At 42.1% G+C, this 22,599-nt stretch overlaps 2 protein-coding genes across 2 annotated transcripts in view; one reads left to right on the forward strand and one right to left on the reverse strand.

The window, feature by feature from the left end:
* CAST (calpastatin) overlaps positions 1-22,599 on the reverse strand; it is a 356,278-nt gene that overhangs the window by 99,899 nt on the left and 233,780 nt on the right. The window lies entirely within an intron of this gene.
* PCSK1 (proprotein convertase subtilisin/kexin type 1) overlaps positions 7,049-22,599 on the forward strand; it is a 29,068-nt gene continuing 13,517 nt past the window's right edge. The window contains exons 1-7 of the mRNA XM_065745587.1: positions 7,049-7,228; positions 8,031-8,135; positions 11,402-11,512; positions 13,417-13,563; positions 13,993-14,069; positions 16,078-16,166; positions 20,295-20,467. Of these exons, the coding sequence (XP_065601659.1) occupies positions 7,049-7,228; positions 8,031-8,135; positions 11,402-11,512; positions 13,417-13,563; positions 13,993-14,069; positions 16,078-16,166; positions 20,295-20,467 (882 nt within the window). The remainder of the gene's footprint in view (positions 7,229-8,030; positions 8,136-11,401; positions 11,513-13,416; positions 13,564-13,992; positions 14,070-16,077; positions 16,167-20,294; positions 20,468-22,599) is intronic.

A 22,599-nucleotide genomic window follows, 5' to 3' on the forward strand; every position in this document is an offset into this window, starting at 1 on the left:
CCTACATATTACATCTGTTTTGGCTAGCACACCACTGAGCACTTGTGATGCTCTATACTAACGCACACGCCATGTGTTCACAGAAGTGCTGGCTCCACACTTGAACAGTAGCTGTGGTCAGAGGTGACTGATCTGTTTTGAAAAGTTCTTGCATTATCATAGCTGAACCTGAGCTCAAATAATGTTTTAAAACTCTTCTCCATCATGTAGTGGAGCTCTGGTAACTAAAACACTTGCACCGTTTCCAAATGGATTTTATTCATTTGATGTAAATTAGTATTTGATTTATTGGACAAAAGTAATCAGGGTGCTCTTGGAAGCACTGAGGACCACTGTGTGTGGCTGTCACTTGGTTATACAACATAGGCACTTGTACACTGCCCTGAGGAAAAGCAAGGAACAGACACAAGCTCATCCACGGCCACATGGTGCTTTGGTTATTTTGGTCAAACCAACAGTGGGCATGTTAATTCCATTTCAAAGGTGGTGAGATTTAGGTTTATTCTTCACTGACCTGGTCCAAGCTAAAGTGAAATATTTCAAACTGAAACAAGAATGACTAGAGTGGAATTTTCCCCCTGTTTGAGCAGCCTAATTTCTTTTAAGTTTTTTGGAGGACTGAGAACATATCCTGCTGAGCCTCAGGCACAGGCATGGCCTCCAAAGGGCAGACAAGTACCATGAGAAGCAAGGATGGAATGGGAGCGTGGATAGGTGGGAAATGAGGCAGTCCTGTGGGGACAGAGTGGTGCTCACCTGCTATTGGTTAAGGACAAACAGGGCACAGGTAGGTGGCAGGAACTGCACCCCTCTCTGCAATATGCTGACCATGGAACGACAGCTCCTACTTAGCACAGAAAGGTAACAAAATATGTGGTTATAAAAGCTATCTTTCTTCTTTTCCCTATGTGCATACACTATGAGCCCAGTATGTGTTTTGGCAAGAAGAAATTGTAATTTCATTTCTCATTTACTTCAGCAAGACTTTTTCTCACAAAAGAAAACACATCTGGATTTTTAACCTAAAATCATTGCTTGCTGTCACTTTTTGTTACTTACTCACAGTTTATGTATGTAATAGCTTGCAAAATAACTTACAAAAAAAAAAAAAAAGAAGAAGAAGAAATGTATTTACTTCTTAAATATAGCTTCCAGTTTTCTCTGTAGGTAGCTCTGTTTCCCTGCCTGTTCATTCTCTTACCTCACACATTCGTGCTCTCTGTTCTTTGCTGTATTTTTCCTTTTAAAGCACATTTGATATGGAACATGGAGAAGAACATTATATAGCAGCTGTTTCTAATTGATTAGTCAGTGTAGTTAACCTTCTAAAAAGACTCCTAGAAAAATGTCCCCTTTAAATTAGATGTGCAACGAAACCATTGAGTTCTTAGAAATGTTTTCATCAATGCTGAATAATATTTATACTGTTACTAAAATCAGCAACTTATAGGTCCTCACTTAGGCTTTATTGCAGAGCTTGTGAGCGAGGACAGTAAGGTCCTTCACTGCAGGAAAATTATTGACAAAAGTATAACTCTATGGTGTAGAATGTTAAAGTGTTGGGCTTTCTATCCATTTAAGTGGAACTAAAAAAGCATTTCCCTAAAATATTTCCTTTCTTTGATCACCTTTCCTATCCGGATCATGATAAGCAATGAACTTGCAGCTTCCTCTCTCTATTGCCAGAAAAGTACTCCTTTGGGATTTGTTTTTCCCCACCAAAAATTCATTTTATTGCTGTTTTTCTCGGCTTTTCTCTGTCTCCTGAAGGTCTACTTGTGCATTTTCCAGGCTTTTTGCTTGAATTAGTTTGAGGCGTACAGTAAATAAAATTAGCCAGGTTTCTACAAATGGATGGTTGTTCAACAACTGCTTCCTGCTTGCATAAGTGCGCGCAGCGGGTAATGCGTGGTGTCATTAGTCTCGTTCAGCTGCACGTATGGCTGGGAGGGCATGTTTGCATTTCATTTGAACAGATATGATTAGCTGTTCTCAGAGCTCGTCTGCAGTAACACTGAAAATGTGTCATGCGCTATTACCCAAGCAAATGTAATGCCCCCAAAATAAACATGCCCCGCTAGTTTGCAGGCAGTAATTGAAGGAAAAACAGGTGTTTCCCATACTCTTTGTGATTGCCTACATATGGGGCTTGTACATTATACTTCAGTAACTTCAGAGGACTGGCTTCTGCAGAAAGATATAGAGTTACCAAAAAAGAGTGAGTTTCAAGAGTCTCCTTCGGTCTACAGCCAAATTAAATACAAGTGGTGCAGCCCTCTTTAGAATTTAAATAACTAAACCACACCAGCGACCACTTTAGCCATCAAACGGGGTTTCCAGCAATTCTCTTTTCCAAGTGTGGTACTGGGTGTGTTTTAACACTTAGCATGTTGGAACTAAATGCAATGCAAAATGCCATTTAAGTGTTGTCAACCCCCTCAAGTTGGAGCTTTCAAACAGAACCAGTAAAATAACACTGACATCTTCTAATAGATTGCTTTTACGCTGTGCAGCCTGAAGTTTCATCTGGCAGAACCAGCGAGTTCCTGACAGCTGCTAAGGTGGGTGATATTGCAGCGCAACCAGCAGGCATGGTTTTATGAGATGCAGGTAGAAATGTCAGTGGCCACTTTGTATGTATGACACACATTTTACAGTGGGTTGTTCTTCCCAAAGAATGCACCTGGATGAGAGGCAGAAGGAGGAAGGAGGAGTTGCTTCTGCCAGCTGGTCAGGGTGAGAGAGGGTGCTCCTGGGTATGGAGTTCTGGTCTCATCTCTCACTGTCAATTTAGCAGCAGAATGCAGAGAAACAGTAACACCTCCAGGATGTATTCCTTCTGCTTTCAAACATTACTATATTGATGGCTTACTGTTTGCTCATGAGGAACTTCCAATATTTTATCCTAGTTATGCTTATGTACTGAAAGGAAGCTCAACAAAAAATCACAGAATCCCAGACAGGCTGAGTTTGGTAGGACCTCTGGGTCCATCAGGCCCAACCCCAGCTCCAGCAGCACCCAGAGCACGGTGCCCAGGCCATGTCCCAGGAGCTGTGGAGATCTCCATGGAGGAGACTGCCCAGCCTGTGTCCCATTGCCAGTGCTCCATCACCCGCACAGCACCGAATTGCTGCCTGATGGGTGGGGGAGCCTCCTGTGTTTCAGTCTGTGCCCATTGCCACACAGGGCACTACTGACAGGAGCCTGGCTCTGTCCTCTGTGCACCATCCTCTCAGGTATTTATGAGTGCCCTGTCCAGGCAGAATGTCACAGCTCTCTCAAGTCTTTCTCATAGGAGACATGCTCTACTCTTTTTATCATTTGGGGATCCTAAACTGGACTCTATTCAGTGTATCCGTGTCTGTCTTCTACATGTGAACCCAGAATAAGACACAGTACTCCAGGTGACAGCAGTGCACTCATCAAATTGAGCAGAGAATTACCTTCCTTGACCTGCTGGCAATTCTTTGCCCACTGCAGCCCAGGACACCATCAGCCTTCTCTGCTGGAAGGACATATTTCTGGCTTATACTCAGCTTGGTGTCCACCAGGATGCCCTGGTCATTTTCTTCCAGACTGCAATCCAGCTGGGTGGCTCCCAGCATGTCCTGGTACTTAGTTTCACTCAGCCTTAGGAAATGACATTAGAGATGAATTTGCTCTCTGGCAAATGTGATTATACAACTCCATTCTTCATGAAAAAAAAAAAAAAAGAAATATATATATCAAAATATGAAAATGATAAAATGATGGAGCTTACCTGAAACTTCAAGATTATTTCTGCAGATAAATTACTGTTTTTTAACTGCCTTTGTTTTTCATACGATCACAGAATTGTTAATGTTGAAAGAGACCTCTAAGATCACCAGGTCCAACCATGAGCTGATCCATACCATGACACATCCACACAGTTCTTGGACACCTCCCAGGACAGTGACTCCTCCATTTCCATGGGCAGCCTGTGCCAGTGCCTCACCACTCTTTGTGAGATGAAATTGCTCCAAATATCCAACCTGATCTGTTCCTTTTTTGTCTTTGCTTTTTCTCTGTCTTATTAAGACAATTGATCCTCTTCTACAAGGTGCACAAAAATAAAGGAATACAACTTCATCACTTTTAAGTTTCATTTGAGTGACAGCTTTCTCACATGAGTCTCAAGGTTTCATGCTTGTGCTTCCTACCTTATAATCAATATATTTCTTTGGATACCAGCTGCCATTCAGAGGTGATGAAGCTTCTGAGTTTTTCATCCTTTCCTCATCTGACAGAACAGTGTCTGCATTGCTCTGACTGATCAAGCAGAAATGTGGCAGGATGGATTTGTTGCCAGTGGGAATGAGGTGAAACAAGCAGCACCAGCTAGAGCAGAGAGCAAAACCCAACAACAGCTCCCCTACCTGGCTCCTGTTTCCAGGGTATCCAGCAGAGCCTTCTCACCAGCACATGCTGCAGCAAACAGGAGTAGATGTCCTGAATGATGCTGTAGCAGCTGAGAAGAAGGTCAAGATCAAAAATAATAAGAGAATCATAGAATCATCAAGGTTGGGGAAAAAAAACAAACACTAAGATCATCTAGTCCAATCATCAACCTATTCCTACCATGTTCACTAACCATATTCCTCAGTGCCAGTCTTTGTGATCAAACATGAGCTACCATGTGAAAGTAATTTAGCCCTACTAACAAGCAGAGAATAGGACTGTGTGTGAGCACTTGGCTTCTCAAAGCTTGTCTGTCTCCCTTTCTCATGGACATTTTTTGAAGGAACAGAAATCTGAATGTAAAAGTACAGCTAGATTTTGAAATCCATACAAACCTCTTTAGGAAGAAGAGATAACCCCCTCTTCCCCCCCCCCCCCCCCCAAAAAAAAAAAAAAAAAAAAAACCCACATGCACACAAAAACAATTAAGCTCTTATAAATAGTCGCTGTGTCATACAGTACTATAATGAGGGTGACTTTTCAGGATGTATGAGAACATGTCCAGTATCAACTTCCTCCAAATGCCAAACATAAACAGAAGCTCTTCCAAATACCCCCGAGGTGGGTGCCCTGCAAGGGAAGAATCATGTGCATCAGCAAGTGATTCCCAATCATCCATCACATTTCTCCACAATAAGAAAATAAATCCTTCCCAGAAGTAGGCTCACTTAGAATTAACTCTGTCTGGAAAACCAAGTTAAATGCAAGCCATACTGTAGAAATAATCTTTTTATGACTGTTCTTAAGTCTGAGTTTGTGTTCACCAGAATGCCATAGGGTGCAATAGGGGCTACGTGTATCTTCCACAGATAAACAACAAACCTGAAGTGCTTGTGGAGCATGAAACAATTACTGTTGGCTGCACCTGAGGCTGCTGAGCAAGCTGTTCCTTTCATTGTGCTATTATTAGATGGAAGCTGAGAGAGTTGGACAGCAGTGCTCATTAATGGATAGGATAGCCAAGTCTGTGGAGCACACGGCTTGTTTTCTGTCAGAGCTCAGAGCTCTATGCACACCTAACTGGAGGCCTGAACAAAATGATTTCCCCATGAATAAAGCACAGTGAAATGAATTAAGAATTTCGAAAAGAGGCCACAGATTTCAAGGCAGTTTTTGGGAGACTTGTGAATATAAATTGTCACCATACTGATGGCTTTCATTTCATCTCTGTATACAGATGTTTCCATGTAGCTGTGAAGTATCAAATACATAATGGAAGCCTATGTGCAATATAGAACTGAGAGGTGAAAATTCTTCTGTGTTCTAAGTAGAATAGTACCAATAAAATCGACACAGGGGAAAAGCCTGCACCGACCCAGAGATGGTTTTGACAGGAAGAGCACACTTAAAGGCAGCCTCAGGACCACAGTGTTACAAGTGGAGCAGAGGGATTTATATGGCTCCTGTCCAGGAAGGTAAGGAAAACACATTTCTGACAGCAAGCACTAAGAAAACCTTGCGGCTCATGCAATCAATTGCACTGAACAGAAAACACGTCCAGACCCTGGCTTGACTTGGACAAACCCTGGGCTGCCCTTACAGCTCTGCAGAAAGCGAGTGCTGCTGAACGTCAGGATGGCGTAGCATCATTTTATTGACGTTTTGTATTGACACTCAGTGACACCGGCGCTTCGGCGTACTCACTACAGACACACCCTTCCCTAGAGCCCCACTCGGACTCCCATCCTGTTCTGCTCCGTGGGTGCAATGCCCACGCTCCACCCGCAGTGCTGACAGCAGGAGCGCAGGGGAGGGCGCGCAGGGGAGGGCCCTCCCCTCCCGAGGTTCTCAGTCAGCACCCACTCCACCTGCCCGAGCTCCAGCAGCCTGTTAAAACTGCGCTGTTTTTACTCCCTTTCGCACTTAGGTTTTCCGTCATCTTCACGATAACAAAGTCAACGAGAAGCTGGCGAGGTGTACCTGCCGCACTCCCGCAAGCAGCGTTAAAGCTCTGCCATCCAAACGTCCAGTTTAAAAGCTGAATATCAGTTAGCAATCATCCAGCAGCCCCAAGTCAGGCTGAGGACGTCCGACACCCAGCCAGGCTGGGCAGCAGCACCAATCCACGCCGCATCCCTGCTGGGGCTGCGAGGGGGGCAACGCGCATCGCTGTCCGAAGCTCAGTTCAAACGCACGCTGCACCCTCCCGCTTCGTGTCGGTATTCGAGCTCGGCTCCTCCCGACCGCATAGGACCCACGCACCACCGCAACGAGCTCGGCACCCCCGCTACCCCCCTCCCCCACACACACACGCACACACACACACGCATCCCCCCCCGCCCCACCCCCCATCGGCCCCGGGGCGTCGCCCCCGCCTCCCGTCCGAGCGCCCGCCCCGTGGGGAATCACCACCCCGCTCGGGGGCCAGGTACACTTGACGTCAGGATGGCTGTCGTCGGTTTTGACGTGTAAACACTCATTTCCATTCCGGCACCGGAGGGTCTGGGAGCCGCACAGCCCCGGGCAGCCGCACCGCGCCGCGTCAAGCCCAGCAGCGGCACAGCCGAGCGGAGCGCAGCCGAGCCGGGCAGCGTTCGCCTAGCAACGCCGTCCCGCCGCCCCACAGCCATGGACGGGCTCCGCGGAGCCGGCCGGTGCGCGGCCCTGGTGCTGCTGGCTGCTGGCTGCCTGGCCCGCGGCGGCGGTGCCGAGCGGCAGTTCCTCAACGAGTGGGCTGCCGAGGTCCCGGCGGGTCCCGACGCCGCCAGAGCCATCGCCGAGGAACTGGACTACGACCTCGTGGGGCAGGTAGGGGCGGGCGGCGGGTCGGGGACACTTGGGGTTGTGCCCTCCGGCCGGTGCCTGCGGGGAGCGGGGATGTTGCAGGCACGGTCCCTTCTGTGCCGCGTCCCCGGGAGCGGCGCGGGGGCTCCGGACGGGACGGGGATCGCCCCCCACTCCCCTCCCCCCTCCCCCGGCTCCCCTCCCCAGGGCGCCAACGCGGTGCTGCGCTCCCTCGGGCCCTCCCGGCGCTTTTTTGGGATGCCGTGACGTCAGCGTTGTCAGGGATGAGTAACCGGCCGTGGGTGACGGCTCCGTGCCCTCCTCCGGACGGGGGTCCCGGGCTCGGAGCGCCCCTTCGGCGGCTCCGGCGGCCGCACGGAGCTCTCGCACCTGAGCCGCGGGCGGGGTCGGCCCTGCGAACTGTTCCGTCCGTCTGTGGGTCGATTGGTCCGTCCGTCCGTCCGTCCGTCAGGCTGTCTGTCGCTCCGCAGCCTAACTGTCAGTCTGCCTTATCACTCAGTCAGTCTGCCTTATCAGCCTTTCAGTCTGCCTGTCTGTGGCGGTGCTGGTCACTACTGCACGAGCAGCGCTGCTGTACCGACTGCTCCGCTACTAATGAGCGTAACTTCGTTAGCCTAAATGAAACTGTTCCCCCGTCCCTTCTGCAAAGAGGCTGCGACAAGCACTGAGTACTCGAGGAGCACTTTACTCGCGATTTACACATTCGAAGGCTGGCTCCTTGCCCTTTCAGGCACAAAGCAGTGCTGTCGGTTGTGTCGGTATGCGCTGACACCTTTGCGGAGCGATGTGCGCCTCTGTCTTGCAGATTGGGTCACTCAAAAACCACTACCTGTTCAGACATAAGAGCCATCCGCGGCGCTCCCGGAGAAGTGCCGTTCACATCACCAAGAGGCTTTCTGATGACGAGCGGGTGAGTATGGCATCCCTTCTTCGCCAGACCTTCCTCACTTGCAAGTCTGATGCACTCAGTGTTCGGCTCGTGTTGAGTGATACTTAATTATTCTGTCATTAATGGGCAGAGTCTGATTCTCTTGACACATTCTTTTTGCGAGTGCTTTGCAGATGCAGATTTCAGATATGCAGCACTGCAGAGGGTTTGGAATATCAGATCTGTTGCGGATGGAAGTAGGAATGAGGAAGCACAGAGTTTATAGTAAAAATCCATAGGTGCAATCAGGCCATGCCTGTGAAATTGCTATGGAAATTAGGTTTGGTTTAATGTGATTGAACTCTGAGGGAAAAAATAAAGAAGAGAGTTGCAGGATCCGTGGAGCCATGCTTTATACCTAAGGCATGAGCCATGGAGTAGGCTCCCCATTTCTCTTCCTGTAGTTAAGGAGAAGCTTCCTTGCTTGTAAACGTGGTGGGAAAGTGTGGTGGGTGGCAAATTTAAAGAACAGAGCAAGATGCTGTCAAACAGTATCAGACACATATCAGAACAATGGCATCTGAATTTCAAATCAGCTTTATTGCAACAGTGGTCCAACATGTCATGTTTCTCTGCTGTGAGCATTTGGAGTCATGGAAGGACAAATCACTTGAGAGCAAGTAATTGGTTATCTGAGTGAAGTTTTCGGATGCAAATGTCACCCATGGGAAATGATTTTATGACGGATTAAGGGAGGGAGTGAAGCAGCATGTTTGTTTTGCATGTTCTGGTTCAGAGCTGTCCATTCCCATCTATCTCCTTTCAGACACCAGGATGACAACAAAAGTCTTTGAGGTGAAACCATTCTAAAATGGGGGGTGTTGGAAGCCATAACCCAATGTAAGCAATTGTCAGTGAAGTTTATGTCTCTAGTTTTCACCAAGTGCCCAAAGCTGTGCGAATTCAGGAAGAATTTTGATTAACCATCACTCAGACATGGTATTTAAATTTAGGGTGTGCTGCTTGTAGTTAGGGATTGGACTCAGTGATCCCTATGGGTCCCATCCAGGTTGAGATATTCTGTTTCTTTTTTTGTTATTTATATACAACAAATGCATCTGCTGTGCATGACAACTTGTCTATGTTTAATATACCAAATTCTAATGTTCTAATTCTAAGCAGAGTGAAAGCAATGGCATTATGTACATTACTGCCAAATACTGCTGTAGACTTACTTACATACTCAGGCCTCAAAAAGTGGCTTTCACAGTGCTGCAGGTGATTTGTTAAATTTATTCCAATTTCCCTTTTATTTACCATCTAGTATGCAAATTAATGATGTGAATGAATGAGGTGTAATTATGTCATTATGTAAGTATATAAACACAAAGTAATCATTGCAGAGCTGTGTAGTTATACACGGACCTTTCCTCCAAAGAGGAACAGCTCATTAAAAAGATTTAAACTCATTCTCAAAAAAAGGAGGGAGAGAGAGGACAAGCCTGCTTTTCTTTGCGCAGTGCCTTTGTTATTCTTCTAGAACGTTAGGAGTGAAAGCTGGAGGTAAAGCTTGCCTCTCACCTGACAATTTATCCACTATGGGCATCCCAGTGTTTGTAGTAAAGCAGATGATGGCATCACTGTTTCAAAAGTATACAGTTATTTGGTTTTTCTCACTTCTTGCAGTAGAGACCTGGATCCCAGTCATTTTCACTGCTTTTCCATACCAGTGAGTGGAGCTCTGGCAGAGGGCCGTCTGCTTTTGCAATGGATGGATAGCCTGAACCTTGCTCAGCTGCTGAGTGACAAATGTTTGGCTTGTTTGTCAGACATATGTGCTCGATAGTTCCAGCTCATTTCCCTCAGAGCAGTTGTCCACATCAAAAAACAGCGAGTATGGAAGCTGTCAATTCTTAGTGTTGGGTGATTGGGCAAATTTGCTATGGGCATGGAGAAGAGATAATGGTAATTGTTGTAACCTGGGCACAAGTACACACAACCCTGAGTATCAGAAATGCAGTTTAGAATGCTTACACTTCCGCTGGCATATTGGTTTTCTGTGACTAACAGTGCTTTTTTAGGGGGTTTAGATCTAAATTTATAGCAAAGGGAACAGCATTAGCTTTCAGTGCCTGGTGCAGCTTCTATTTTTAATGGTTTATGTTCTTGCAGTGAATTCTCATGAAGTTCTCATTTGAAAAAAATGTATTTAAATCAAATCAGTAAATACCTTTGTTGTAATAGTTTCCCCCTCACTCTTGTTGAGCTCTAATGTGGTGATAGATGTAAGGACCATAAAGTTATGGAATGACAGCAGGCAACAATGCTGAAGCCTATTCAGATGTTTAAAGCAAAAGGTTTAGATTCAAGGCAGCCTCAACCTGAGGCTCACAGCAGGACCTTGGCAGTCTACTGAACACAAACTTGCTTTGCTTGTTGGGAAACCAGGATGGAAAGCATCGCCTCAGTCTGCGTCAGAGTGACTGCCCACATGCTAGCAGTGGATAACATTTATTCCTGTTTCCAAAAGGAGCACACAGTGGAGATGGGAATCAGAATGGTTTGAACTGGATTTAGTAATGCGCTGAAAGGAACAAAAGTGAGAAATGTTTTTAAGATGTATCCTTGTGACTTGGAGAATGCTGCATTCATGCGCAAATGCTACGCAATTCAGTGTAAGGATGCATTAGCAAAACACTCTGAAACGTTTTGGCTCTCAATTGCCTTGAGTGGAATTATGCCAGTGATGAAATTAATTAGTCCAATATTCATAGTTTACGAACTGATCGTGCCTCAAAACAGCAATGGGAAGGAGGCTTGAGGGTCCAGCCTAGCTGTGGGTAAAACTGTAATTATGACTGCTGGACCAAAGCCTGAGATAATCTTCAATTTTTTCTTTGAGCTCCCACTTCTAGTCTGCAGGCATCAAAATGAAGGTGAGATAAAGAAGCAGGCTGCAGATTTGCTTTCTTTGGTAACCACTGCTATTTGAATAACCCTCTCACCGCACGACACATTTGATATTAAAGCCAACTTTGTTTGGCATTCACAAGGGCTCGACTGCTAACTTGTACTTAATGATTTTAAATTGCTTTGCATAGCAATTTCACCATGTCCCCTTCCCTAAAGTACACTGTACTACAAAATAAGTAATCGTCCTCTCTGCATCAGACATTGTTTTTTTGTTTGGGTATTTTTCTTACCCTAATTAGGCATCAGTATGTTACTGTGTGAGGAAAACCCTTTTCCTCTAGGCTCAGAAAGTCCCCCTGTATATGGCTTACTTCTCTCATTTATATCCAATAAAGGTGTCATGGGCAGAACAGCAATATGAAAAGAAGCGAACCAAACGTGCTGCTGTGACAGATTCAGCAGAGAATCTCTTCAACGATCCTATGTGGAATCAGCAGTGGTATCTGGTAAGGATTTGCCTTATTGTGGAATTGGGGGTGACAAATTTCTGTTGTGCTGTCAGCTGTACTATTTTATTAGTATCACAGCAAGGGGCTGATATTAGAACACAATATATAACTTCGTTATAGCTTACAAATATTTGTCATCAGCATGTAAAGATTCCTTTATTGTGTCTGAAACGGGCTGCATGTTTCTTGATTAAAATTGATAATGTGGAAAGCATACTCCAGAACAAAAGCATACACAAACACTCGTAACAGGCACCTCAAACCTCTTGGTCTCAGATGTAAGTAGAAGATATTCTGTGCAGCTCACATGTACAAAACCTCAAGGAAATCAAGTTTCCTGACCTGTCTAGCTTGAATATGACAAGAAATACAGTTATTCACTTATAGTTTGAACTGTTTCTTGTGAGAGTCTGTATTTGTACAAGGCAGCTCGCTGTATTTTCAGTCAGTGCTTTCACTCTGAATGGGAATTGGTTAAAAGATGTATAGCAAGAAAGATGTTCAAGATGCAAACGTGGCTCAAGTGACTGGAAGTACTTTATTTTCTTCAATTCAGCTTACAGAAACCTAACCAAGCTCTGTGCTGTTTGCACAGCGCTTTGCCCTCTCTTCCCTTTGAGCTAGAAAAAGTAAATTATAGATCACATAGAATGAAATATTTCCTTGAAGATTACCGCAGACTTCTTTTCATCATGGAAAATGGTTATATCTTTAAGACTTTTACTTCTCTTTGAAGCTGAGAGTGTGTTTGCTTGTTTGCCTGCTTTCAGCAGGAAGCAGGAAATATCCAAGATGTCTGCATAGGACAGAAACACAAACACATACAGAGTTTGAAAACACTTTTTTTTTTTTTGGTGGAAAAAAAAAAAAGCAATGTCCTGCTCTCACATCTCTCCAGTTCACCCATACCTTGTAGTAAATGAATTACTGTCTGATTAATGGCAACAGTTTCTAACTTCTATTCTCTGTGTCTTCACCCATCACCAGGAGATAATGATTTTTAAGGATTCTAGAGAACAAAACTTGAAACCTCAAAAATTCTCTCAATACCAACAGTCAGAAAAGAAAGTAAAAAGTGGGAGAATTGCCATAACATATTTCTTCTTCTGAGTCTCATATTTTGTCCAGTATTCCCTTGGACAGAAAAAAAAAATAAAAACCTGTGATCAACTAAGTTAATATGCACAGAAAAAAACCGCAAGGTGCTGGGTTTTATGTCTCTGTTTTTATAGTGTAATAAGCAAACCTTCTAAATTCGATGCATGTACTGCACATTTAATATTAGAGAGGAAAAATGACCTTCTTAGGAGCTGTTCTTCTGAGAACTTGCTGTGGAAAGGAAAGCTCTAGATGATTCACGCTTCCATCTGATTTACCACAGGAGCAGTAATGAGGGTAGTAAACAGAAAGTTGTGATTCAGCACAGTTGTTCCTAGCCAAGCAACTGCCTTAATTGTTTTAGCCATTAATTATTCTCCTCTGGCTAACTTGAACGTCAAAGGAGAAAACATGTTTGGGGAAAATACAGCTTACTGTGCTGTGGATTACTTACTGTCTTGTCTTTCTCATTAGGAGAAAGGAACAATTAGTATGTCTGATGATTAGTGTCAGCTTTCCAAGGTTTGTGGCTACATGTCTACCATTCCCATCTTTCTGTTGCCTACCTCTAATAAATAGGAGGTACTTATTATTCAGAGAGGGAAGCTTCAGGTGACAAGGGAAATTTTTTGGTGCTATAGGTATTTGAACAAACTCGCTTTTGTCTCATTTTTTCAAAGTTTGAATGATATATTCATATACAGACTGGAATGGTTTAAAGAACCTTTAGAACATGTCTTTGGATCTGTGTGCTGTAAGTGAATGCAAATATTGATGCATTTGCAACCCATTCTGTTCCTCAGCAAGATACAAGAATAACTCCATCTCTTCCCAAACTGGATCTCCATGTTATTCCTGTGTGGCAAAAAGGGATTACAGGCAAAGGTGTTGTCATCACAGTATTAGATGATGGCTTGGAGTGGAATCACACTGACATCTACGCTAACTATGTAAGTTCGGGCATTAGATTGCTGTGGAATAAGTTAACTAATTGTAAATTTGATATGCAGTCACTCTTCTCTGTCTTGCTGTCTGGTCTGAAAGGCAGCTCCTACATTACAGAGGCTGAAATGATTGCCTCAGGCCTAATTTGGAACCTGGTTTGTGTCACAAGAAGTTGAATGTTATTTAGCAAAGGTAACTTTTTTCTCAGTGGATTCAGTTGTGTACATGATTGTATACAGTGGTTTAATGCTGAATTATTAAAGCTCCATGAAAAATTTATGCAATTGTTAATCTTCATCAAATTCTGTGCATTTGATTGCTGTCAATAGGAAGCACACTAAATGGATAAATACAGGCTCAAGAAGCCATTTTGTTAACACATTTAAAAACCCATTTTCTAGTTGTCCCAATTAATTCTGTTTTTTTTAATGCAGGATCCAAAGGCAAGTTATGATTTCAATGACAACGACCATGATCCGTTTCCTAGATATGACCTAACAAACGAAAACAAGTGAGTAGCCTCCCAGTCGTGTGAGGAGAGCAGAACAGTGCAGTACTTTGTGTGTTACAACATGCAAGTGTGGAAGTATCTATGACTCTTATTACAATTATATATGAAAGGAAAATTTGTGCCCCAGGATCAGAGAGAATGGCTGAGGTTGGAAAGAACCTCTGGGTCTGCTTGGTCCAAGCTCTGCTCTATAAAGTACCCTTTGAGATGGTTGCCCAGGATTGTGTCCCGAGGGCTTTTCAAGTACTCTGATGATGGAGTCTCTGCAACCTTTTTCATCAATTTGTGCTGGTGTTCAGGTAGTGTTCACAGTAAAAAAGTGTTTCCTAATGCTCAGGCAGAACCTCCTGTGTTCTCATTGGCACAAACACTGGAAATAAAAGAAGTTAAATTTTCATATAATGAATTTCTCCATATCATAGTGCATGTAAAGTCTGATGTGTTCCTGTAAGTTGAACAGAACAATCAGTTCATAATCAATTCATAATCAGTTTTTAGAGTATCTACCTAAGCAGATTTTGACTTTCCTGCTTTGCAATGGGAATCTTAAAATGCACCTTTTGTGAAAGACTCTGTATATTGTTTCCTAGGGGTATTCAGGCAGGAACAAATGTGCCCCAAAAAATCTCATCCCTCCTGGTCATCTCTTGTAGCTTAGGACAAAACGTTAGTTTGTGACTTTGTCAGTACCTTCAGGGCTAATAGGATATATTCTAGCTCAGTGCAGATGGGCACAGGTAGAGTCATTCTTCTGACTTCATCCTCTTGTATGACAGTGACTCTGAAGGAGTTTTCATTCACTTCATGGAATATCTTTCAGTAAAAGGTGTCTGGAAACATTGAAGACTGGTTTTGGCCTGAGCGTCTTCACAGTGATAACCTATAAAATTTCAAAAGTTTTGAACACAGGCACCAGCTGGTTCATTCTGTGGACTTCTGTGTCTTGGAAGGAGAGGGGAATTCCCTTGATCTATCACTCTGCTGCCCAGTGAAACATCACAGTGGATCTGCTACACTTGAGAGTATTCATAGTAGTTCTGTGAGGGTATTGCCCTTCAGAAGGAGGACAGAGTGGGACTGTTTGAAAACTGGTGCAAAGAATAAGTCAGTTTAATAAACCAATTACATTAGATGAAGATGCAGTAAGAAACGAAAACACTGGTTCTTTATTGTCTGTCAAACAGTATGATAGCACCCACAACAACAACATAAATCATGGTGGGGAGAAAAAAACAATCAATAGATAAATGTCCAATGAACAAGACATTTGAAAAATGACATTTCTACTTTACTACAGCAATATTTAAGAGCAAGAGTACATTATCTTCTTGCTCTGATGACATTATCTCTTATTTCTACCTGTATTATCCCTAATCTTTATTAATAAGTAGATGGAATTCAGCCCAGAAGCATTCAAACAGTTCATTGAATAACAATCTGTACTATTAAATGATGAAACTCTTCTACAATTACATTTACCTTTCTGTATCAGAAAGAGCTGCCTATGGTAAAAATAATAATAAAAATAATAAAGATTGTATGATATGCACATAGTTACAAGAAAAATTTAGCAATGGTGAAGATACTTTGAAGGCTAACTTTCTTAAATCCTAAATAAAGACTGTCATTAGAAAAAAAAAGAACATCTAAAATTGTGATTTTTGTTTTGAAAAAAAAAATAGCATCTTCTTAGCCCCATAATTTTACACTACTCTTACACTCTGCTGAAATAAGGGTAACTAATAGATCAGTGAGGCTTAGTTTAGTTATTTATCATCTTGTCATGATGATTATTTGACCATTAATATGTAAAATTATACTGACTGAAGTCTAAGGGAAACAAATATTTTTGCCTAGTGTGAATATGACTCCAAAGCAATTCAAGAGGTGCATTACATTCTGTTCAAGACATCCACCATATCAAGAATGTCAGTGATGAGTTTCTGTATATGTTGCACAGAAGTGCATAGGTTATAAAAGGTCATTTATTCTTGCTATATTTATCTAGGCATGGAACACGGTGTGCAGGAGAAATTGCCATGCAGGCCAACAATAGAAAATGTGGAGTTGGAGTAGCCTACAATTCTAAAGTTGGAGGTAAGAAACCAAGAATAGTTTGATGTTTGATGTGAATGAAAACCAGGGAGCATCACTCTTGCAGTTATAGGTGACGGGACAGAGTAACACTGTTTCTTACATTCCAACCTATTTTCTGGATTCTGGTTGTCACTTGAATATAAGTAGATCACGTGATATGTAGCAACAACAAAATAGTAGTAACAAAATAATAATATGGATAGTAAAAGACAGTCTATTTTGTACCCAGAGATAAGGCTGTGTCTTTAAAAGAATGATGGATTCACTTCTTATAGCTGGTTATCTTGGGAGGAGATGGAATGGGGGAGGAGAAGGATTTGATCAGAATGGAAGAAAATATATCCAAATTTATACCAACCTTTGCTTACAGTATATTATTTCCATCTACACAGTTAGGTTCAAAAAGTCGTGTCAGTCCAGATACTCATAGTGCTGTGATTTCTGTTTCAACAGCTTACTTCTAACATCATAAATTAATTTTAAAAATTGGTAATTCTGCTTCCCTGTCCATCAATATTTTCATTTTTTGAGGAGGTGATTAAAAGTTTAATTCATTAGTGATTTATGAAGTAGTTATGATCAAGGTATCAATGGTAAATGGTTAGAAAGCTCAGAGGAAGATACTTGTTACAGTCCTAGTTTTTCCATTACGCCATTTTTCCTTTTAAACAAAGGGATGTTAAGTGGCAGTTGACATCTTTAACTGACGTTCCCACTGTTTTAGTCATATGTTCATAGATTCCTATTCACTGCTGAGCTGTCACAGATGTCAGCTTTGCAGTCTACCTTTGCCACAATGCATTATGCTGTCATGCTCTGTTTAAGTACACACTCACTCACAAGATGAAGATGCCAAATTTTCAAAGCAAGGCAAAATGGATGAAGCTGCACTGATGTCTGAACTCCTGCTGTGCCCCTCTTTTAAGGTACTCGCATCTACAGAGAAGGTTTTTCCACAGTTTTCATTTGCAAATGCATATTAGAAATCTGTGCTGGGTGATTTGCCTACGAAAGGAGAGTATCAGGAGGAAAAGCAATCCAGCACTCTAAATCCCAGAAATCTGCTTGTAGCTGGACAAGGAAGGAGGAAAAAATAGGAGAGTTGAAATGAATTGTAAACTGCTGTGTATGACCAGCATGAGTGAGCTAGAGCTGTAATAAAGACACGTTCAAAGAGCAATAGAAGGAAGAAGGAGTCTTCAAAGGATTCAGCTAAATTTGGAATTTGCTCTGGGTAGTCACTGGAAGGCTTTTTTGAAATGGAAGCTCTGCAGGATTTATTTCCTTACCTTTTTTATCTTTTTAAGTGCATGAAATGATGCATTTCGCACTTCTATTTGACATTGGTTCAGGATGGCTTCTCTAAGTAGTTATTTTCTTGTAACACTTGCCATACTGCATGAATCCAATGGTCCAGAGCCAATACATTCTCTCTGATAGTCAGGGATACATGCTTTAGAAAAGGAGATTCTGAGAGTTGGAGTATGCTGCTTTCTGACCTTCAGCAGTGGAGACTGCTGTAACTTTGTCTTATTGTAAAACAGTCAATTCGTAATTCCTTATTCTCTGTACAAATACTGTCTAAAAATACAAACTATCTTGGGTGCTCTAATTCTTCACGTTAATGTCTGGCCCTGCTCTGAAATCTGCACAAGTCTTTTCAACACCTTGAGTCTGTGAAGCCCACAGGCTTTTCTGTGTATAGTGTGAAGCAAATACTTATTAATGTACATTTTAAAAGTGCCATCTTTCAGTCTCTTTTAACACAAACCTCTTGTTTTGTATAGAGCTGAGAAATGTGTGTGTATTTGGAGTAAAGCAAGGTGGTATAGCACGGCTAACCATCACACCATGCCACAGTATTTCCCTGGTGGTACCATGGAAATCAAATGATGAGGAAGCTCCATTTTACAGAGGACTGGGCTGAGAGTTCCCACAGAGTGACATGTTGCTAAAAATAGCCCTCTGCCATGCAAATGTATATACGTCTCTTAAATTACCTTGGGCTTTGCCTGCTTTTCTATTTGTGGGACTGATAATGAGCAAAGGCATGCGGAAGAACTTACACAAGAGCAAATCATTGGAATCTGCTTAGGGAAATATTACTGCAGTCATCAAACCTCTGAGTTGGCTTAAACATGCAGTATTTCTGCAGATTATAAAGACAAGGCTATGGTTTTTTTTTTTCTTTTACTAAGTTGTTTTTATCAGTGTGTTGCCAGTGATCTTGTTTTATTCCTTGCTACATTATTTATCAGCTGTGTTGGCTTGGCCTTCTTATTTGGGAACTATCTGTGTACAATCCTCTGCATTCCCACTATCTCATGATATGTTACAACCCAGTGCCCAAAGCTTTCAGTCACTTTCGCACAGTCAGATCTTTGCTCACAGCACACTGCTTGACAGAATCTCACAATTCTAAGCCAGCTGAAATAGGAATGCTCAAAATATTACAGGCTTAAGCCTGAGGAGGGTAAGTGGTGTTTTTAGAACCTGAAGTGCAGGATATACCTTGATTCTTTACTGGGCCTTATGAGTGATCAGTGGTTGAGCAAATTATCTTCCTTGTCTCTATGCCACTTATTAATACGAAATAATCTTAGAATCATAGAACTGTAGAATGGTTTGGGTTGGAAGAGGACCTTAAAGCCCCCCCAGCCCCAACCCCATGCCATAGGCAGGGCTGAGCCCCCCCTCCACCCCCAGCTCAGGCTGCCCAGGGCCACATCCAACCTGGCCTTGGGTGCCTCCAGGGATGGGGCACTGCAGCTTCTCTGGGCAGCTGTGCCAGAACCTCACTGCCCTCTGAGGAAAGAATTTACTCCTCACATCTAGTCTAAATCTTCCCTCTTTTAGTTTAAAATATTTCCCCCTTGTCCTATCACAGCCAGACTGTGTAAAATGTCAGTCTCCCTCCTGTTTGTAAGTTCCCCTTGTAAATGTGATAAATAATAAAGCTCATTTTTCTCACAAATGATGTTAGGAGTCTTAGGGTTCAGCCATGTGCACAGAGTTATGCTTTTCTATTCTAAGTTGTAAAGATTGAAACAGATGCAAGAGGAAGATTATTATTTTTTTTCTTTTTCATATGCATAGAACAATCACATTCTTCTTGACACGTTTTAGAAAAATTCCCATTTAGTGGAAAATACAAGAAAATGAGTACTCAGAATACTATAGTAACCTGACAGGTTGAGGAGAACTCGGGCATGTATTTATTCCTTGAAAACACAATCTGAATCCTGATTACTGTAGCTCATGTACTGCTACTGTTGCTGGGAGAGGCATGCCACAGTAGGAAGGTCGCCAGACTGCTGCCGTTTCTGTCCTCATCCAGCACTGGGCAGTGGTAGCAATCCTACTGCAGAGCTAGAGTTTGCAGAGTGAGAGATCCAGCACATACGAGCCATGGTCTGCTGCTGAATTCTAAGCACCACTGATCTCAAGCTTGCTCTAAAGATTAGATAATGCAGTTCCTAATAAAATGTTAATAGCTAGATATCACTAGTCTTTCTAGATTGCTCACAGTGGAAAAAAAAAAGTGTTAGTAAAATTACAATGAGATTTTTTTTTGTGATGAAGAGTGAAGAACTGGTGAATTAGCATCACAAAGGCAACACAAGTAATGGCAGAGAGGACTGTGTATCAGTCAGAAGAGTCAGAACTTAAAAATAGTGCTGGTAAAACCTATATAGTTTTAATGATATAACAGTCATTTGAGAAAAGAGGTGTGTTAAAGATTCAGTAGGAAAAGAATAAAATCAATAAAGCTCAATGTAATAATGAGAAAGCAGGAATACCAAATAGGTTTCTGCAAAAAGAAGGAAGTCAACAAGGTGCAATCAAAATTTTAGTTGTTTTTGTTGTTGGGTTTTTTTTTTTGGTTGGTTGGTTGTTTTTTTGTTTTTGTTTTTGTTTTTGGTTGTTTTTATGCATATAGAAAACCCCAAGCTCTGCAAAAAGAGTGAGTGTGCTGCTTTACACTGACCAGAGTACTATTTAAATGAACAGCAATAGGCTGTGGTGCAGTAGTTTTAGATTAATTTTGCTGGAAATGCAGCAGTCAGGTAACAGAGATGAAGGAGAAAACAGAAAGTAAATGCTATCTGCTTGTTTTTCTCTGTTAAGGTATACGCATGCTGGATGGAATAGTCACTGATGCTATTGAAGCCAGTTCAATTGGTTTCAATCCAGAACACGTGGATATTTACAGTGCAAGCTGGGGCCCGAATGATGATGGTAAAACTGTTGAGGGACCTGGGAGACTGGCACAAAAAGCCTTTGAGTATGGGATAAAACAGGTATGATACTTAAGAAAAAAATACAACAAAATGTGGCAGAGGACGGAATTTTAAAATGGTTTTCCTCAGGCAGGAAATGAAAATGATTTGTGATCTATTCAAATAACTGAAAAGGAGAACAGAGTTTTTAATAGTACTGGTTAGAAATACTGGCTAAAACATGACTTTCAAAAAGGTGCCATTAAAGCCTTCTAAGCTTGTTTTAGCTGCTATTCTCCACAGATAAGCTTTCTTTTTCCATCCTTCTGCTGCCTCTATTTCACCCTCCCCCACCCTTCTCTGCCACTTGTTTTGCACTGAACAGTAATTGGATTTCTGCACTGAAAGTCTATAAAAATTTAATACAGAATTTCTGCTTCATGAATATTTTGCTGTGTGAAATACTGATGCATTTTAGCATCCCGTAGATGGGTTTGTATTGTGTTAGTTGCATTAGTTTATAAATAAATGCATATCACGTTCAAATTAAAATGAAGATAGTAAAAATGCATAATGAAGAGCAGTGCCAACAGTGGTTTTACAAGTTGCTTTTTTTTTTGTTATTGTGCTCTTTTGATTTCACTGGATGATAAGTGGGATGCTAACAGAGCTACTGGGGATCTATCAAAGAACTGCTCTTGCTCTTGCCAGTGAGGTGAAATGATATCTAAAGATGGACAGGCACTAATATAGAAAGGAAATATGAATCAGAAGCAAGAAAGGAGGACAATGGAGAACCCATGAAGGACAGGAGCAGATGAAAAGAGGATATTGGAAACAGAGCAGACAGGAAAGAAGAAAAAAGGCAAGTCTGACAAGTGACATGCTCTGAGGGAAGAGTGGAGGTTGAGGAGTGCATTTATGATAACAAGCACCTCCGTCCGGATGTGCACGGCAAGAAAAGAGGTATAAAGAAAGGCAGTGGTTAGGAAACCAGCGCACTGGTTTTATTTGGAAAACAAAACAAAACAAAACAAAGCAAATAACCACCTAAGCTATTTGGTTATTTATCTATCTATTTATTTATTTATTTATTGCAACTTGTTTTGTTTATTGAGGGGAGCAAATTTACCCGTTAATTTCTTAGGCTTCCTCTGGCAAGAATCTGAATGCTCTCCATTCACAAGTCAGAGATGGGGTTGTCAACAAGTTAAATTTAATCCCTGACCCCTTTATTGCTGGCTCAGTAAAGCACTTAAGCATGTACATAGCCATAAGCATTAGTGAGGCATTAGCAGCACTCCAGCTGAAATCAAACACCTGTTTACATATATCATTGCCTTTCTGGACTGCAGCCTTGATTCTCAAAACAAAACATTATTTCATTTTCTGTGACTGATGTCAGTTGTCCTTCATATTGTATTAAGAAGAGTGTAGCTTATTTTTTTCTGTTTTAAGTGTTGTGAATATCACTCAGTGCTTCCATTAATAAATCTCATCTGACTGGGGACGTATTTCCACTGCAGTTTCCAGTGAATATACATATATTAATAAAGAATAAAATATTCACTTCTGCTCCTTGCGTGGAATGTATTTTCTCCTCTGAAGGACTATCTCAGCTGAAGACTGAACTGAATAGCTGGTGTATGCTTTCTCTGTGATAGCTGTGATGGTTCTCAAGCTGCTGCAGCACTCTGTTGTCAGCTGTCAGCATCAGTTGTTAGCTGATGGTACCTTATTACACACTGGAGGCCCAAGCAGGAAGTGAGAGTGATTATGTACTGAGATTGCTGGTGATGGTTCATGGATTTGTAAGAGAAGGGAAGGTTTTCAGCCAGATGTGCTTACCTGTTTTCTGTTTTTCAGCAAGCATGAGCTAACAATGAAAGATTTAATTACAAAAAAAAAAAAAGATGGAAGAGTTGTATTATTATGCATATTGCTTTCACTGGTTACCCACAACTCAAGTGCAACTGAAATAGCTCCTGATGAACTGGAAAGGGAAAGGAAAAAGGGAAAGGGAAAGGGAAAGGGAGAATGAAAGGGAAAATGAAAGGGAAAAGGAATGGAAGAAAAAAGAGAGAAAAAAAGAAAAAGAGAAAGGAAAAGGGGAAAAAGGAAGGGAAAGGAGAAAGGAAATAGAAGGGAAAAAGGAAAAAAGAAAACAGAAAAGGGAAAAAAAGGAAGTATTTTTCCTTCAACTGTTCAGCTGT

The sequence above is a fragment of the Cyrtonyx montezumae genome, unplaced genomic scaffold (assembly GCF_038088225.1).
Source record: "Cyrtonyx montezumae isolate F1298 unplaced genomic scaffold, pur_monq_1.0 scaffold_36, whole genome shotgun sequence".
NCBI lineage: Eukaryota > Metazoa > Chordata > Aves > Galliformes > Odontophoridae > Cyrtonyx > Cyrtonyx montezumae.